Below are 19,404 nucleotides of genomic sequence, written 5' to 3'. Positions count from 1 at the left end.
TCCCGGATCCATGAGAGAAACCAGCGGAGAGACAACTCCAAATAGTGTAATAAGGGCCTGATTCAGACCCACTCGCGAGCGGCTGTCCGCTCGCAAGTGGGTCGATATTATGGACTGAGCATGCGCACGACGGAGGGAGCTCCGTCGTGCGCATGCGCCAGACGCGACGAGCGAAGGAAAGTCCTTCGCTCGTTGTGTCCGATCAAAGGGGGCGTGCTGTCAATGTTGATTGACAGCACGCCCCCTTTGGTGGGCGTGCCGGGGGCGTGCCTCCCTGACGGGGGCGTTCCCATGGGAACGCCTCCCGTCAGAAGCCGGCCCACTGACATCACTAGTGATGTCAGTGGGAGTGATTTTGGCTCTGATAGAGCCAAAATCACTCCGGAGCTTGCGGTTGAAAACCTCAACCGCAGGCTCTGGCTCGCAAATTCGATGGTCGCGATGGTCTCGACCATCGCGACCATCACAATGCACGCTCGTATAGCCTGTGGGTGGTGACCCACAGCTATACGAGCGTCCAGGAGGACGCTCCATGAAAATGGAGCCCAGCCCTCATTCAGAGCGTGCGCTCTGCTCAGAGCGTACGGCTCTGAATGAGGGCCTAAGTCTTTCATGTAGAAAACACATAACATATAGCATAAAGAAAACCCGGTGGACCTTCACCATGAGGGTATGTCTACATGAAAACGCAGACAGACAGTGCATAGGAATTAAAAGCCAGGCATCCCCGGAACTCCTTATCTGCCCACTGGGTTCAGTCCAACTGCCCTTCAGATCGTCCCGCTTGCCCTTGCCCCTCCTCACACCCTAACCCTCCCCATTAGTGCCTAAAGCTAAGCCCTTCCGGTGGTGCCTAAACCTAACCCCCCTGCCCGCAGCCTAACCCTAACCTCCCCCCTCCCGTATCCTAACCCTCACCCCCCACCCCGTGGTGCCTAAACCTAACCCTCCCGTGCCCCAACGGCTACAAGCTAACCCGGCCCGCTATAGGTACGCTCCGGATGCCGGTTGTCGGGGTTTCTATATGATCTCATGGATCCGGGAAGAGTATAAACTTGCTGAATAGAAAAGAACAGTGACATCCCGAAATCCTGTGTGGTTTATTCTAAATGCTGATTGTCTGCTGATATAGTAGACTATTCTATACGGTACGGTTTCAGACAATACTTTGCTATTGTCATCTTTTCTTTCTGTTTCTTTTGGGATACTTAATTTTGGAGAACAAGAATCGTGCACCCAGACATTGAGGATCTACGACACCTAGATCCTAAGCCCCCAGTGGACTGAGTGGTTAGTTTTCTGGTATTTGTACATAATAGAGATTTCTTTTCACGCAATTTTCCATCTAGTTTTGCTTGCCAAGTATAAATTGGGTCTAGTGGATCGTTTTATGTTTTGGTCTTTAGTCTACCTGCCGGTGGCCTTCACATGAGCTGTGTAATCATGGTTACATGCACAGCTGCCCTGTGAAGAAGAAGACTGTTGCAATTATACAATGTATTTATTTATTATGTTACTAGCACATTTGCGTGTCTACTGGATATTTTACGGATGATTATATTTATCTACAGTAATTTGAAAAAAAAAAAAAAGATTTTTTTTTTTTTTATTAATTTTCATTTTGCCACAGTAAAACCATAAAAAGATCAAACATCTGAGGCAAAGTGAGCGAATACAGTGTGTGTAGAGAAACCGCGGGGTTACTTGGAGGTAATGTCTCCTGGGTCACTCAATTTCCCGCGAATGATCCTGTTAATAATTCCTACCTGCAGTGTTTTGGTATTCATATAATATCAATTATTCACATTGTACTTTCAGTTGCTTCTGTTTATTCTCTCCACATAATTAAAAATGAAATTCCCCAGACAATTTCTGTTTTAATCTTTGGAACAAAAAAAAAATCCTTTCTAACTGAACACATCAGACTGACGCTGAAACGATTACTGTACTAATTTATCAGCCTGTCTTGTGACCGCAGTACACGGATCGCATCCTTTCCCGTCTCAATCTCGATGTTTGTCAGGCGGGTTATATGGGTTTATTTTTTGTTGCGTGGCTCTGCTTAGTTATCATTCTCTGTTTTTCTCGTCTTTAAATATTCTATATTTTCTCTCCCTGCTCTGTAGTTTGTGTCTGTAAACAGAGATCCAGAGCCGTAACTAGACTTTTTGGTGCCCTGTGCCAGAAAGAGCATTGGCGACCCCCTCATTTTTCAAAGGGACATAATGCACCCAAAAAGGGCCATGGCTTCATGGGGAAGGGCCAGGGAAGAGATAGGAGAGGCCAGGAGATGCTGGGGATAAATAGGGACATAATATAGTGCACCTGAGAGAGGGCCATGGCCTCATGGGGAAGGGCCAGGGAAGAGATAGGGGAGGCCAGGAGATGCTGGGGATAAATAGGGACATAATATAGTGCACCTGAGAGAGGTCCATGGCCTCATGGGGAAGGGCCAGGGAAGAGACAGGGGAGGCCAGGAGATGCTGGGGATAAATAGGGACATAATATAGTGCACCTGAGAGAGGGCCATGGCCTCATGGGGAAGGGCCAGGGAAGAGATAGGGGAGACCAGGAGATGCTGGGGATAAATAGGGACATAATATAGTGCACCTGAGATAGGACCATGGCCTCATGGGGAAGGGCCAGGGAAGAGATAGGGGAGGCCAGGAGATGCTGGGGATAAATAGGGACATAATATAGTGCACCTGAGAGAGGGCCATGGCCTCATGGGGAAGGGCCAGGGAAGAGATAGGGGAGGCCAGGAGATGCTGGGGCTAAATAGGGACATAATATAGTGCACCTGAGAGAGGGCCATGGCCTCATGGGGAAGGGCCAGGGAAGAGATAGGGGAGGCCAGGAGATGCTGGGGATAAATAGGGACATAATATAGTGCACCTGAGATAGGGCCATGGCCTCATGGGGAAGGGCCAGGGAAGAGATAGGGGAGGCCAGGAGATGCTGGGGATAAATAGGGACATAATATAGTGCACCTGAGAGAGGGCCATGGCCTCATGGGGAAGGGCCAGGGAAGAGATAGGGGAGGCCAGGAGATGCTGGGGATAAATAGGGACATAATATAGTGCATCTGAGATAGGGCCATGGCCTCATGGGGAAGGGCCAGGGAAGAGATAGGGGAGGCCAGGAGTTGCTGGGGATAAATAGGGATATAATATAGTGCACCTGAGAGAGGGCCATGGCCTCATGGGGAAGGGCCAGGGAAGAGATAGGGGAGGCCAGGAGATGCTGGGGATAAATAGGGACATAATATAGTGCACCTGAGAGAGGGCCATGGCCTCATGGTGAAGGGCCAGGGAAGAGATAGGGGAGGCCAGGAGATGCTGGGGATAAATAGGGACATAATATAGTGCACCTGAGAGAGGGCCATGGCCTCATGGGGAAGGGCCAGGGAAGAGATAGGGGAGGCCAGGAGATGCTGGGGCTAAATAGGGACATAATATAGTGCACCTGAGAGAGGGCCATGGCCTCATGGGGAAGGGCCAGGGAAGAGATAGGGGAGGCCAGGAGATGCTGGGGATAAATAGGGACATAATATAGTGCACCTGAGATAGGGCCATGGCCTCATGGGGAAGGGCCAGGGAAGAGATAGGGGAGGCCAGGAGATGCTGGGGATAAATAGGGACATAATATAGTGCACCTGAGAGAGGGCCATGGCCTCATGGGGAAGGGCCAGGGAAGAGATAGGGGAGGCCAGGAGATGCTGGGGATAAATAGGGACATAATATAGTGCACCTGAGAGAGGGCCATGGCCTCATGGGGAAGGGCCAGGGAAGAGATAGGGGAGGCCAGGAGTTGCTGGGGATAAATAGGGACATAATATAGTGCACCTGAGAGAGGGCCATGGCCTCATGGGGAAGGGCCAGGGAAGAGATAGGGGAGGCCAGGAGATGCTGGGGATAAATAGGGACATAATATAGTGCACCTGAGAGAGGGCCATGGCCTCATGGTGAAGGGCCAGGGAAGAGATAGGGGAGGCCAGGAGATGCTGGGGATAAATAGGGACATAATATAGTGCACCTGAGAGAGGGCCATGGCCTCATGGGGAAGGGCCAGGGAAGAGATAGGGGAGGCCAGGAGATGCTGGGGATAAATAGGGACATTATATAGTGCACCTGAGAGAGGGCCATGGCCTCATGGGGAAGGACCAGGGAAGAGATAGGGGAGGCCAGGAGATGCTGGGGATAAATAGGGACATAATATAGTGCACCTGAGAGAGGGCCATGGCCTCATGGGGAAGGGCCAGGGAAGAGATAGGGGAGGCCAGGAGATGCTGGGGATAAATAGGGACATAATATAGTGCACCTGAGAGAGGGCCATGGCCTCATGGGAAAGGGCCAGGGAGGAGATAGGAGAGGCCTGGAGATGCTGGGGATAAATAGGGACATAATATAGTGCACCTGAGAGAGGGCCATGGCCTCATGGGGAAGGGCCAGGGAAGAGATAGGGGAGGCCAGGAGATGCTGGGGATGAGATAAGAGGAAGTTACAAGCAAGATTGATAATAAACAAAAATTTGACAGCGCCCAAACAGTGCCCCCGACACGTGGTGCCCTGTGCCACGGCACCGGCTGCACTACCCTAGCTACGGCCCTGGTGAGATTACAGGTATTTTATCGGGATGCAGTCAGGAAGCCGACGGTCGAAATGCCGACTGCCGGCTTCCCGACTGTCAAATCCCGGTGAGAAACTAATGACAGGCGTCGAAATCTCGACGCCTGTCATTAGACCTACGCCGGGAGCCCGATGCCCGGCATATCGAACGAAGGTAAGCCAGACGCGCACAGCCGCGGTGGGGGAGGGTTAGCTTAGGGACTCCCTGGGGGGACTTAGGGTTAGGCACCCCCCCGGGAGGTTAGGTTTAGGGTAGGGGAAGGGGGGGTTAGGGTTAGGCACCCGCGGGGGGAGGTTAGGGATAGGCACCCCCCCAGGAGACTTAGGTTTAGGCTGCGGGGTAGGGGGGGTTAGGTTTAGGCACTTAGAGGGGGGTTAGGATTAGGCACTAGGGGGGTGGTTAGGGTTAGGCACCCCTAAAGGAGGGTTAGGGTGGGGGGTAGGGTTTGGGGTACTTACCTAAATTAGCATTCAGGATCTTCACCCCTGCTGGGCTTCCGCCGTTGGCATTAGAACCATGCGGCCGGCGGTATTACATACTGATTCCATTTTATCTAGAGATGACCAGTTCAGTTTTACTCGGCTATGTTTTGGATCTCAAAAATGTCATCTTATTGGCTATCCGGCTCTTACACGGTTTGAGATCAATCCAAACTTGCGCTAATTTGAAAAAATTCAGAGCCAAAACCGAACCACTCATCTCTAATTTTAACTCTAAGTATTTCAAGTGTGTTTAGTCGAGGGCTAGACTAGAGGCAGCTGCCTGGTTCATTTCTTTATATATATGTACTCAAACAACAGGCCCTTCCCATTGGTGTCACATACTTTGACAGTGTCCTGTGATATACTGCATGGCACTAGGCAACACATATTTTCAGGCATGGACGGACAGCCATCTGGCACTATTGGCAAGTGAAGAGTCGATGGCCTGATGGGCCGGTCCTGGGACTTTAAGGTTTAGCCGAGCAGCTGTGCTCGGCTGGCATGTGGAGAAGGGGCGTGCTGCAAGGCCATGCCCCCCATGCCACACCTCCATGACTGGCAGAGCACCCCTGTGATGCATGATCACATCCCTTTCCGCCATGTGCACACGCACAGAAAATGCAGAGGACGATTCTTTCCTTCGGTCCCTCCCTGGTTCCAGGGTTCACTAAAGGAAGATCGATTCATGTGACTTCAATGTGATCTATGGTAAAGTCCTCCTGACTGTCTGAGTATTGAATAGGTCAATCAGCATTTGGATCCAGCAGATTGATACAGACGTAATTGGCAGCACACTGTGGACCTGATTCTGGGGGGGCAGGCAAACCAGTGAGGAGGAGATTGCAGTAATCGGGTGGGAGATAAGACCATATAGACTAGGGTCATGGTGATATCCAAGGAGAGGAAAGAGTGAACCTTGACAGTGTTGTACAGGTGGAAACCACATGATTGCTCAAGAGACTGAGGACCTCATTCAGAGCAGCTCGCAAAATGCGAGCGCTCGCTCTGAATGAGGGCGGCCGCATCTCTAAAAAGAGCCGGCCCCCTGGCCACTCGCTAAGCTGTGGGTGACCACCCACAGCTTTAGCGAGCGGCCAGGTTGATGGTCGCAATGGTCAAGACCATCGCGACCATCGGGGCTTGTGACGAGACCCTTGTGGTAGGGTCTCGTCTGCCGCAAGCCCCAGAGAGCTTCCGGCTCTAATAGAGCCGGAAGATCTCCCACTGACATCACTGGTGATGTCAGTGGGGCCGCCCACAAATGGCAGGCGTTCATTTGGGAACGCCTCCGTTTGTGAAGCCACCCCCCGCCATGCCTACAAAACGGGGTGAGCTGTCGATCACCATCGACAGCTGCCCCTTTTGTAGTGAGCCCGGGAGCGAGAGAATTTCTCTCTCGTTCCGGGCATACATGCCTACCCTCCCGGTTTTCGCGGGAGGCTCCCGATTTTTCGGGTAACCCCCCGCACCCCCGGAAGGGTAGGCATTTCTCCCGCATTCTGCCCACTTCCTAGTGAAGTGGGCAGAATGAGGAGAATACCCGCGGCGATCGCGGGTCTCCGTGAAGGGGGCGGGGCTTAAGATGTGATTCTGCATGAATCACAGCATTTGGCCCCGCCCCTATGTAAATTTTACCCAATCGCGGCAGTTTTGCCACGAGGGGGCGGGGCTTAATGACGCGGATCATTAGGCCCCGCCCCCATCGGCCCCCTGCTGCTTCTCTTACCCGGGCTTCTCCCGGGAAGAGATTATAAAAGGTAGGCAAGTATGGTTCCGGGGCTTGTGCACTCGCAGTGTGGTCGCTGCACGTGCGCAGAGCCCAATATCGACCCGCTTGCGAGCGGGTCTGAATGAGACTCTGATTGTGAAGACACACACACAGTCAAGTCCTCAAACTTAATCCATCTGATCTTATGTTCCTCAATATTCTCCACTTGTAGCTATTTTTTCTCACTGTAGAATGACGGAAGTCACATTGGGGTCTATGTACTAAGCAGTGATAAGAGACAGAGTGAAAAGTGATAAGTCTGTGATAAGGTGCCAGCCAATCAGCTCCCAACTGTCATTTTTCAAACACAGCCTGTGAGCTGACAGTCGGGAGCTGCTTGGCTGGCATCTTATCACTTTCTTATCACTTTTCACTCTGTCTCCTAACACTGCTTAGTAAATAGACCCCAGAGTGAAAAGTGACCCCATTGTTTGGTAATGGCATTATAACTCTTTTCCAGACCGATGAGCAGCAACCATCAATTTCAGAACTGATATTAATTAAATAATGAACAGCATTCTGTTCTAAAGCACGAGACTGTGAAGGACACTATGTAAAATGGGGAAAAAATAATAGTGACATATCTGCTGCACTCCAATATATTGAGGTAATAAGGCTATGTCATTAGGTTGCAGAACGTGTGAATAATGCATCGTGCATTGCTGCAGTATCGCCATTCTGTGTCTCCAGTGCCCAAACTGTCCTGTATGTTTTTATTTATACATTTTCATTCTGAATGTGGACGAGCCTTTAAAATATAGAATCTCAGCTGCCACTCACACCATAGTGCATTGGGGCTGTATTCTCTCTTATGCCCCGGAGCTCTGCATCTCTGTGTCTAACCTTGTCTGCACAACCAACTTCCTTTTAAATTCTAATTGATCCAAGGATTTTTTTTCCTCCGTATTTCTTCCCAAACTTTCCCTCAGTGCAGAAACTGAAGCACCGAGGTTTATAAATTACCTAAAATGGCTATTTATATTTAGGCAGGCAGAAACCACTGCGCTTCCGGCTGGATAATTGGAGCGCAGGGGCAGCGGTACGAAACCCCCAACAATAGAGGCATTGTAGATTTAATTGTATTATTATATGATGCATACTTTTGACAATACTTCTAAGAAGTTGAAGAAGAGACATTAGCATAGTAAAAGCAGTCTAGAGGAGATCTTTACATAGCCTGGAGGAGTTTCACCGACTCTTTCATCAGTGTCTTTAAAGCCTTTTTTAATATTCTAAATAACATCTGTAATTTATTGAAATGGTTGGTATTCTTATGGTGGATGAAAAATATTTAATACACGTCCATGTGATGGGAGCATTGTGGTCTCGTACAAAGCCCCGGCTCAGGGCTCCTGGTCCCGGAGTTATATTTATCAAAGCTGGGAGAGAGATAAAAGTACTACTCAATCGGCTTCCAATTTACATTTTGCAGGTTTTCTTTAAAAATGATAGTTAGGAGTAGGGGTGAGCGGGTTCGGATTTCTGAAATCCGAACCCCCCCGAGCCCCCCCGATCCGAGTCCGATCCGAGTCAGGCTCGACTTTTCCCGCCTGACTCGGATCTGAAATCGAGGCAAAACGTCATCATCCCGCCTTCCGAGTCTCGCGGGTTTTGGATCCTATATAAGGTACCCGCGTCGGCGCCATTTTCTCACTCGGCTGTGGACAGTGAAGAGGGAGGGTGGGAGTTAGTGCTGTGTAGTGTAGTGTAGTGTAGTGCTGCTGTTGTCCACTACTTCAAAGTCCATAGGGGCTGGCTGTGTTGTGCTGTGCTGCTGTTGTTAATAGGGGCTGTGTCCACTACTTCAAAGTCCATAGGGGCTGGCTGGACTGTGTTGTGCAGTCAGTTCTCCATAGGGGCTGTGTCCACTCCAAAGTCCTGTGCAGTGTCCCAGTCCTAAAGGAGTGCTGTAGTGTTGTCCAGGGGGTGCTCTGTCCATCAGGGGTGCTCCCCCCAAGTGCTAAAAAAATAATATATTTTCTGTGTTTGTGAATTGTGTGCGCAGTAGCCGCACGTGCATCAACAAAGTAGTGCCAAGCGTGCGCCTGTGTCATAAGTAAAGGGCCGGCTGGCTTGACCGTTAAAGGTTGCTGTAACCTCCGAAAGTACACTCCAGTCCAAACCAAAAAAAAATTATTTTCTGTGTTTGTGAATTGTGTGCGCAGTAGCCGCACGTGCATCAACAAAGTAGTGCCAAGCGTGCGCCTGTGTCATAAGTAAAGGGCCGGCTGGCTTGACCGTTAAGGGTGCTGTAACCCCCGAAAGTACACTCCAGTCCAAACCAAAAAAAAAATTATTTTCTGTGTTTGTGAATTGTGTGCGCAGTAGCCGCACGTGCATCAACAAAGTAGTGCCAAGCGTGCGCCTGTGTCATAAGTAAAGGGCCGGCTGGCTTGACCGTTAAGGGTGCTGTAACCCCCGAAAGTACACTCCAGTCCAAACCCCAAAAAAAATTATTTTCTGTGTTTGTGAATTGTGTGCGCAGTAGCCGCACGTGCATCAACAAAGTAGTGCCAAGCGTGCGCCTGTGTCATAAGTAAAGGGCCGGCTGGCTTGACCGTTAAGGGTGCTGTAACCCCCGAAAGTACACTCCAGTCCAAACCAAAAAAAAAATTATTTTCTGTGTTTGTGAATTGTGTGCGCAGTAGCCGCACGTGCATCAACAAAGTAGTGCCAAGCGTGCGCCTGTGTCATAAGTAAAGGGCCGGCTGGCTTGACCGTTAAGGGTGCTGTAACCCCCGAAAGTACACTCCAGTCCAAACCAAAAAAAAAATTATTTTCTGTGTTTGTGAATTGTGTGCGCAGTAGCCGCACGTGCATCAACAAAGTAGTGCCAAGCGTGCGCCTGTGTCATAAGTAAAGGGCCAGCTGGCTTGACCGTTAAGGGTGCTGTAACCCCCGAAAGTACACTCCAGTCCAAACCAAAAAAAAAATTATTTTCTGTGTTTGTGAATTGTGTGCGCAGTAGCCGCACGTGCATCAACAAAGTAGTGCCAAGCGTGCGCCTGTGTCATAAGTAAAGGGCCGGCTGGCTTGACCGTTAAGGGTGCTGTAACCCCCGAAAGTACACTCCAGTCCAAACCAAAAAAAAAAATATTTTCTGTGTTTGTGAATTGTGTGCGCAGTAGCCGCACGTGCATCAACAAAGTAGTGCCAAGCGTGCGCCTGTGTCATAAGTAAAGGGCCGGCTGGCTTGACCGTTAAAGGGTGCTGTAACCCCCGAAAGTACACTCCAGTCCAAACCAAAAAAAAAATTATTTTCTGTGTTTGTGAATTGTGTGCGCAGTAGCCGCACGTGCATCAACAAAGTAGTGCCAAGCGTGCGCCTGTGTCATAAGTAAAGGGCCGGCTGGCTTGACCGTTAAGGGTGCTGTAACCCCCGAAAGTACACTCCAGTCCAAACCAAAAAAAAAATTATTTTCTGTGTTTGTGAATTGTGTGCGCAGTAGCCGCACGTGCATCAACAAAGTAGTGCCAAGCGTGCGCCTGTGTCATAAGTAAAGGGCCGGCTGGCTTGACCGTTAAGGGTGCTGTAACCCCCGAAAGTACACTCCAGTCCAAACCCAAAAAAAAATTATTTTCTGTGTTTGTGAATTGTGTGCGCAGTAGCCGCACGTGCATCAACAAAGTAGTGCCAAGCGTGCGCCTGTGTCATAAGTAAAGGGCCGGCTGGCTTGACCGTTAAGGGTGCTGTAACCCCCGAAAGTACACTCCAGTCCAAACCAAAAAAAAAATTATTTTCTGTGTTTGTGAATTGTGTGCGCAGTAGCCGCACGTGCATCAACAAAGTAGTGCCAAGCGTGCGCCTGTGTCATAAGTAAAGGGCCGGCTGGCTTGACCGTTAAGGGTGCTGTAACCCCCGAAAGTACACTCCAGTCCAAACCAAAAAAAAAATTATTTTCTGTGTTTGTGAATTGTGTGCGCAGTAGCCGCACGTGCATCAACAAAGTAGTGCCAAGCGTGCGCCTGTGTCATTAGTAAAGGGCCGGCTGGCTTGACCGTTAAGGGTGCTGTAACCCCCGAAAGTACACTCCAGTCCAAACCAAAAAAAAAAATATTTTCTGTGTTTGTGAATTGTGTGCGCAGTAGCCGCACGTGCATCAACAAAGTAGTGCCAAGCGTGCGCCTGTGTCATAAGTAAAGGGCCGGCTGGCTTGACCGTTAAAGGGTGCTGTAACCCCCGAAAGTACACTCCAGTCCAAACCAAAAAAAAAATTATTTTCTGTGTTTGTGAATTGTGTGCGCAGTAGCCGCACGTGCATCAACAAAGTAGTGCCAAGCGTGCGCCTGTGTCATAAGTAAAGGGCCGGCTGGCTTGACCGTTAAGGGTGCTGTAACCCCCGAAAGTACACTCCAGTCCAAACCAAAAAAAAAATTATTTTCTGTGTTTGTGAATTGTGTGCGCAGTAGCCGCACGTGCATCAACAAAGTAGTGCCAAGCGTGCGCCTGTGTCATAAGTAAAGGGCCGGCTGGCTTGACCGTTAAGGGTGCTGTAACCCCCGAAAGTACACTCCAGTCCAAACCAAAAAAAAAATTATTTTCTGTGTTTGTGAATTGTGTGCGCAGTAGCCGCACGTGCATCAACAAAGTAGTGCCAAGCGTGCGCCTGTGTCATAAGTAAAGGGCCGGCTGGCTTGACCGTTAAAGGGTGCTGTAACCCCCGAAAGTACACTCCAGTCAAACCAAAAAAAAAATTATTTTCTGTGTTTGTGAATTGTGTGCGCAGTAGCCGCACGTGCATCAACAAAGTAGTGCCAAGCGTGCGCCTGTGTCATAAGTAAAGGGCCGGCTGGCTTGACCGTTAAGGGTGCTGCAACCCCCGAAAGTACACTCCAGTCCAAACCAAAAAAAAAATTATTTTCTGTGTTTGTGAATTGTGTGCGCAGTAGCCGCACGTGCATCAACAAAGTAGTGCCAAGCGTGCGCCTGTGTCATAAGTAAAGGGCCGGCTGGCTTCACCGTTAAAGGGTGCTGTAACCCCCGAAAGTACACTCCAGTCCAAACCAAAAAAAAAATTATTTTCTGTGTTTGTGAATTGTGTGCGCAGTAGCCGCACGTGCATCAACAAAGTAGTGCCAAGAGTGCGCCTGTGTCATAAGTAAAGGGCCGGCTGGCTTGACCGTTAAAGGGTGCTGTAACCCCCAAAGTACACTCCAGTCCAAACCAAAAAAAAAATTATTTTCTGTGTTTGTGAATTGTGTGCGCAGTAGCCGCACGTGCATCAACAAAGTAGTGCTAAGCGTGCGCCTGTGTCATAAGTAAAGGGCCGGCTGGCTTGACCGTTAAAGGGTGCTGTAACCCCTGAAAGTACACTCCAGTCCAAACCAAAAAAAAAATTATTTTCTGTGTTTAGTCGCACGTATATATCAAATCGATATAACATAAATGGAGGACCAAACTTTCTCCGATAAAAATAAAATAGAGAAAGATCAAGAACCACTTCCTCCTAGTGCTGAAGCTGCTGCCACTAGTCATGACATAGACGATAACATGCCATCAACGTCGTCTGCCAAGGCCGATGCCCAATGTCATAGTAGAGGGCACATACAATCCCAAATGGCAAAGTTCAGGAAAATGACCTTGAAAAAGACATTTAAATCAGCTGAAGAGAAACGTAAACTTGCCAATATGCCATTTACGACACGGAGTGGCAAAGAACGGCTAAGGTCGATCCCTAGTATGTTCATGACTAGTGGTTCAGCTTCACATGACGATGGAAGCCCTCCTCCCACTAAAAAAATCAAAAGAGTTAAGCTGGCAAAAGCACAGCGAAGAACTGTGCTTTCTAAGAAGATATCACAAATCCCCAAGGAGAGTCCAAGTGTGGTGGTGGTTGCGATGCCTGACCTTCCCAGCACTGGACGGGAAGAGGTGGCTCTTTCCACCATTTGCACGCCCCCTGCAAGTGCTGAAAGGAGCACCCACAGTCCACTTGCTGATATGCAAATTGAAGATGTCACTGTTGAAGTACAACAGGATGAGGATACTGGTGTAGCTGGCGCTGAGGAGGAAGTTGGCGAGGAGGATTCTGATGGTGATGTGGTTTGTTTAAATCAGGCTCCGGGGGAGACAGTTGTTGTCCGTGGGATGAAAAAGCCCATCACGGTCATGCCTGGGCAGAAGACCAAACATTCCACCTCTTTGGTCTGGCAATATTTCTATCCAAATCCGGACAACAACTGTCTTGCCATATGTACCATATGTAAAGGTGAAATAAGTAGGGGTAGGGACGTCAACCACCTAGGAACATCCTCCCTTATACGGCACCTGCAGCGCGTTCATAAAAAGTTACTGTCAAGTTCAGAAACTTTGGCTAAGACCGTAAGCAGTCCAGGGACACCTAAATCCCGTTGTCCTGTTGTATCCAAGCGCCTGCAAACCACACCGTCAACTCCCTCCTCGTCAATTTCCTCCTTAGTCAGGATCGGAAGTAGTCCTGCAGGCCATGTCACTGGCATGACTGACTCTCCTATCCGGGATTCCTCTGGAGGATCCTGCATTGCTACGCCTACTGCTGCCGCTGCTGCTGTTGCTGCTGCTGGGAGTCGTTCATCATCCCAGAGAGGAAGTAGGAACACCACTACTTTTACTAAACAATTGACCCTCCAACAGTCCTTAGCGAGGAGGATGAAGTACGACAGCAGTCATCCTGAAGCAAAACGTATAACTGAGGCCTTGACTGCTATGTTGGTGTTAGACGTGCGTCCGGTATCCGCCATTAGTGCAGTGGGATTTAGACAATTGATGGAGGTAGTGTGTCCCCGGTTCCAAATCCCGTCTAGATTCCACTTCACTAGGCAGGCGATACCGAGACTGTACAGAAACGTCAGAAAAAGTGTCCTCAGTGTCCTGAAAAATGCCGTTGTACACAATGTCCACTTAACCACGGACATGTGGACAAGTGGAACAGGGCAGACTAAGGACTATATGACTGTGACAGCCCACTGGGTAGATGTATCACCTTACGCAGCAACAGCAGCAGCGTCACCAGTAGCAGCATCTCAGAAACGCCAGCTCGTTACAAGGCAGGCTACGCTGTGTATCACCGGTGTCAGTAAGAGGCACACCGCCGACAACCTCTTAGAGAAACTGAGGGAAATCATCGCCCAGTGGCTTACCCCACTTAGACTCTCCTGGGGATTTGTGATATCTGACAACGCCACCAATATTGTGCGGGCATTACATCTGGGCAAATTCCAGCACGTCCCATGTTTTGCTCACACAATAAACTTGGTGGTGCAGAATTTTCTGAAAAGCGACAGGGGCGTGCAGGAGACGCTTTGGGTGGCCCGAAAAATTTCTGGCCACTTTCGCCATTCAGCGATTGCGTGCCGAAGACTGGAGCGCCAGCAAACACTCTTGAACCTGCCCCGCCATCACCTGAAGCAAGAGGTTGTGATGCGGTGGAACTCAACCCTCTATATGCTTCAGAGGATGGAGGAGCAGCAAAAGGCCATACAAGCCTATACATCCACCTATGACATAGGCAAAGGAGGGGGTATGCACCTGACTCAAGCGCAGTGGAGAATGATTTCCGTGTTGTGCAAGGTTCTCCAGCCCTTCGAACTTGCCACACGTGAAGTCAGTTCAGACACAGCCAGCTTGAGTCAGGTCATTCCCCTCATCAGGCTTTTGCAGAAGCAGCTGGAGAAAGTGAAGGAGGAGCTAAGACGGAGCGATTCCGCTCGGCATGTGGGACTTGTGGATGAAGCCCTTCATTCGCTTTGCCAGGATTCCAGGGTGGTCAATCTGTTGAAATCAGACCACTACATTTTGGCCACCGTGCTTGATCCTAGGTTTAAAGCCTATGTGGTGTCTCTCTTTCCGGCCGACACAAGCCTGCAGAGGTGCAAAGACCTGCTGGTGAACACACTGTCAGCTGAAGCGGAACGTGACACGTCAACGGCTCCTTCTTCATTTTCTCCCGCAACTGGGGCTGCCAGGAAAAAACTTAGATATCCTAAGCAACCCGCTGGCGGTGATGCAGGGCAGGCAGGACCAAGTTTGGACATCTGGTCCGGACTGAAGGACCTGGCAACAATTTCTGACATGTCTACTGTCACTGCATATGATACTGTCACCATTGACAGAATGGTGGAGGATTACATCGGTGACAGCATCCAAGTAGGCATGTCAGACAGTCCATACCTGTACTGGCAGGAAAAAGAGGCAATTTGGAGGCCCCTGTACAAGCTGGCTCTATTTTACCTGAGTTGCCCCCCCTCCAGTGTGTACTCCAAAAGAGTGTTTAGTGCAGCCGGGAACCTTGTCAGCGAAAGGCGTAGGAGGTTGCTTCCACAGAATGTGGAGAAGATGATGTTCATCAAAATGAATTATCAGCTCTTCCAGGGAGACCAGCCTCCAGAAGGTACAGAGGGACCTGTGGTGGTGGATTCAAGTGGGGACGAGTTAATACTTTGTGAGGATGAGGATGTACACACTGAAGAGGGTGAGGAATCGGTGGATGAGGAGGATGAGGATGACATCTTGCCTCCGTAGAGCCAGTTTGTGCAGGGACACATTAATTGCCAGCTTGTTTTGTGGGGGCCCAAACGAACCAATCATTTCAGCCACAGTTGTGTGGCAGACCCTGGCGCTGAAATGATTGATTTGTTAAAGTGTGCATGTCCTGTTTATACAACATAAGGGTGGGTGGGAGGGCCCAAGGACAATTCCATCTTGCACTTCTTTTTTTTCTTTGCATTATGTACAGTTTGGGGCCTAGTTTTTCTAACTGCCATCCTGTCTGCCACTGCAGTGTCACTCCTAGATGGGTCACGTGTTTGTGCCGCCCACTCGTGTCGCTTAGCATAGTCATCCAGCTACCTCGGTGCAACCTTTTGGACATGAAAACACTATTGTGAGGTGTGAGGTGTTCAGAATAGACTGGAAATGAGTGGAAATTAAGGTTATTGAGGTTAATAATAGCATAGGAGCAGAGAAACCAACAAATTCTGTGATTTTAGCTGTTTTTATGCTTTTTTTAAAAAAAATACAGATCCAAAACACAAAACCCAGAACCCAAAACACGGAAGGTTGGTTTTGGCAAAACCAATCCAGATCCAAAACACGAAGAAAGATCCAGATCCAAAACCAAAACACAAAACACGAAAAGTGGCCGGTGCACACCCCTAGTTAGGAGGTGATTGGTTGGTAATTTATATTTCACAATTTTATCTCTCTCACCCAGCTTTGATAAATACCCCTCTAATGCCGAATGAGGGCATGGGATGGCGAGATCGTCTAAGTTGCGAAGTCTTCTTAATGAACTCGGATCACTCTGTTGCAGTGTAAATGACACTTTGGGGGTTATCTTCTAAGACACTGAGCATTTGAGGCAGCAATCGGACATGTACTTTCATTGCCCCGGTGTCCACAGTTTCCAAGGAATTAATTAAAAAACCTCCTTTTTTCTCCCAGCCCCAAGGAACGTTACCATCTTGACAGGGCTGCCCTGGATTTGTGACATCTCCTTAGATATAAGCATCATTCTAATTCTCGGGAGGCCCTCTCTTAACCCACCCCTGCTGCCTAGCTCCCGACCCCTTTCTGTTCTCCCATTTGCCTCAACAATAGACTTTAGGATATTCTCTGTATTGTATAGTGGTCACTAAGATGCTCTCTGTATTTTACAGTGTTCACTGGGATGCTCCCTGTCTTGTACAGTGTTCACTAGGATTTCCTCTTGTGTATGCATTCACCAGGATGCTCTGTACATTTTACAACTTCACTAGGATGCTATCTGTATTGTATAACCGTAACTAGACTGCCATCTGTATTGTATAAATGGTTTCAACTAGGGTCCATGTTTGCGTGATTTTCTCTGGTTTCTACCCACTGCCCCAGAGAACAAGACATCTATAAGAATTGCATCGCCTTTATGTACAGCACTGTACAGCATATCACTGCTTTATAAAGTGCAAAAATTATACAGGTATATTTTTGAAAAAATTATAGAAAAGAGTTTGCGTTCTAAGGAAGCCACCGCTTGTACTCTGCGGTATAAAGTCTGTCAGCAAGATGTGAACAATTACATCACAATTATAGTGGAAAATACTCGTATAATATTTTCTGATTAGTTTGGGAGGATTCCCATTATTAGAGATCATCAGAGTCCCCACGTATTAGCCAGAATATTACTACAAATGTGAATGTCAGTCCATAATGCAAAATACCGTAAATTCTTATGCAGGAAATATGTATGTGTTTGTATTTTCCTTAATGTATTATGTAATAAATGTGTACAGCAGCTACAGTGCACAGTATACAGTCTTGTGTGTGTACAGTGTATATATATATATATATATATATATATATAATACATTATATATAATATATATTAGAGATTTGCGCCGACCCCTGTGTTTTGAACCTGTATCTCCTTGTGTTTTGTTTCTGGATTTGGTTTTGCCAAAACCGCACCTTGCGTGTTTCGTTTTTTTGTTTTGGATCTGTATTTTTTTTTTTAAATTGATAAAATCTGCTAAAATCACATAATTTTTTTTTTGGGGGGGGGGTTCTTCCTACAGTATTATTAACCTCAATAACATTAATTTCAACTCATTTCCAGTCAATTTTGACCACCTCACAGCTCACAATATTGTATTCATCCAGTTTAGGCCCAAAATTTGCACCAAGCTAGCCGGATGACTAAGCTAAGTGGCAGCAGTGGGAGGCACAAACATGTGGCAGTTCAACTTCCAACATGGCAAATCAGAAAACAAATGTTTTTATTATTCAAGAGGCCTGATGGAGTTGTAGTATGTATGTAGTTGAAGGCAGGGACAGGAAGGGTTGGTTGGTAGTTAATTTAATAAAAAAATTTGATTCCGAAGCAAATTTATGAGGGAGGAGGGGAGGCATTTACAAAAAATATTTTACTCATTCGCATCAGTCCTTGCCCCAGAACAATCCTTGAGTGCTATGCCTGCTGCTGCTGGGAGTAGATTCTCATTCCAGAAGGGGACCAGGAAAACTACTAGTAGTGCTTTCAAAAAAACAATTGACTGTTAAACAATCCTTTGCAAAGATTCCACTTCACTAGAAAAGCATTGCCAACCTGTACAGGAACATTAAAAAAGACCTAGCCTGATGGACAGGACAAAAACACAGCAGCAGCCACAGTTAATTGACAGGACAAGTGACACAGCAGCTGCAGCACCCACTGAAGGAAGCCACCTTATATTCTGCCGCCTAAGTCCCTTTATGGACAACACAGCAGCAGCCTTCAGGCCAAGACCTTTTACTGGACACACACACCGAGTAACTGACAGTAACTGACTACACAATGGGGTAGAGGGTGCGGAGGGTGCGCTCGCCCTATGGGTGTAATGCTGGAGTAATAGTGTGTTGTGGTCTTTTGTGTTCGATGTTGTTTGTGGAGTGATGGGGTGTAGGGAGGGAAGGGGGTCTAATGGACTGGAGGTGGTGGGTGAGGAAATGAAGACAGAGGCAGAAATGGGGGCCAAAGGGTTTATTGGAAAAAAACAGTACTAATCCTGTTTGGTCCCAGGCACCCAGGTGGGGTGAGCGATCCACTTGGGGGTGTGTGTGGGTGGAGACTGGGGAGGTGAGTGGACCCTTTTAGGGGGCTCCTTTCCGTGCAGTTCAATAGACCGGCACGTTACCCCTGCTGGACCTTTGGTCAACAGTCTTAGGATGTCTCGGGGGGAGGGGAGTGGTGGGTTGGCAGCGGGTCTGGCGGTTGTGGATGTACACCCTGGCGGCGTCCCGTTCAGGGGTATAAGTCTCGGAGTCACTTACCTACCGGTAGGATTTGTTGGTGAAAAAGGCTTGGGCTGCTGGTAGCTGGTGTTAGTTTCCTTTTGCCGATGCGGTGTTGGATGGCTGTTGCGGTGTCAGCGGTTGGAGGAAGCTCTGTGTGTGGTAGTGGCTTGCTGGTGCACTGTGGGGCTTGGTGCACCGCGTTGCTGGCGTTCTGTTCCCGCTGCCTGGTGGGTGCCTGCTGGTGTGGATCGCTTAGGGATTGCTGCTGGATGAACAGCTGTGAGTGGAGCTGGTGTTGGTTGCTCCCAGGGGGCGGTGCGTGGTCGCCTGGGTCTAGCAGGTGGAGTGGTGATCAAGAGGGGTGCGAAGGGCTTTGCTAGGTGTGATGCCCAGCGCGGCCCTGCGGGTGGTGGGTAGAGAGGGTTCTGGAAGCAGCAAGGCTCGACCGAGTTCTCCGCAGGAATGAAGAGCTCTGGTGTAAGCTGGCTGTGGTGTCAGAATGTAGGGGGTCTCCAACGCGTTTTGGCAGGGGCTCTGCCTTCTTCAAGGAGGTAAGGACTACACGTCTACTAGCTTCTCTCTCCACAGTGAAAATGGTGCAGGTTGCAGGGGGCCTTTATATAATCCAAAATCCGTGAGAATCTGATAGTGGGAGGATGATGTTTTGCCTCGTTTTGAGATCTGAGTCACTCGGGAAAGCCTGACCCTAGCTCAGTTCCCGCCTTGGATCTGGAAGTTCGGGTGGGTCTGGTTCTCAGAGAACCGGACCCGCTCATCTCTAATTATATATATATATA

General features: G+C 48.8%; 1 protein-coding gene across 4 annotated transcripts in view; it reads left to right on the top strand.

Annotated features, from left to right (window-relative positions):
• The window catches only part of TNNI3K (TNNI3 interacting kinase), an 840,867-nt gene that overhangs the window by 789,926 nt on the left and 31,537 nt on the right, over positions 1–19,404 (top strand). Inside the window, exon 24 of one of the 4 annotated variants that reach the window (XM_088470770.1) lies at positions 13,895–13,897. The exons of 2 other annotated variants lie outside the window; for them this stretch is intronic. In XM_088470770.1, coding sequence (XP_088326896.1) covers positions 13,895–13,897 — 3 coding nt within the window. Of the gene's footprint in view, positions 1–13,153; positions 13,157–13,894; positions 13,898–19,404 lie in introns of all 4 variants that reach the window. One more of the 4 variants, XM_088470771.1, reaches the window with a different exon arrangement.

This window comes from Taudactylus pleione, unplaced genomic scaffold, assembly GCF_031769625.1.
Source record: "Taudactylus pleione unplaced genomic scaffold, aTauple2 ptg000103l, whole genome shotgun sequence".
NCBI lineage: Eukaryota > Metazoa > Chordata > Amphibia > Anura > Myobatrachidae > Taudactylus > Taudactylus pleione.
This window is presented reverse-complemented; position numbering and strand designations above follow the sequence as displayed.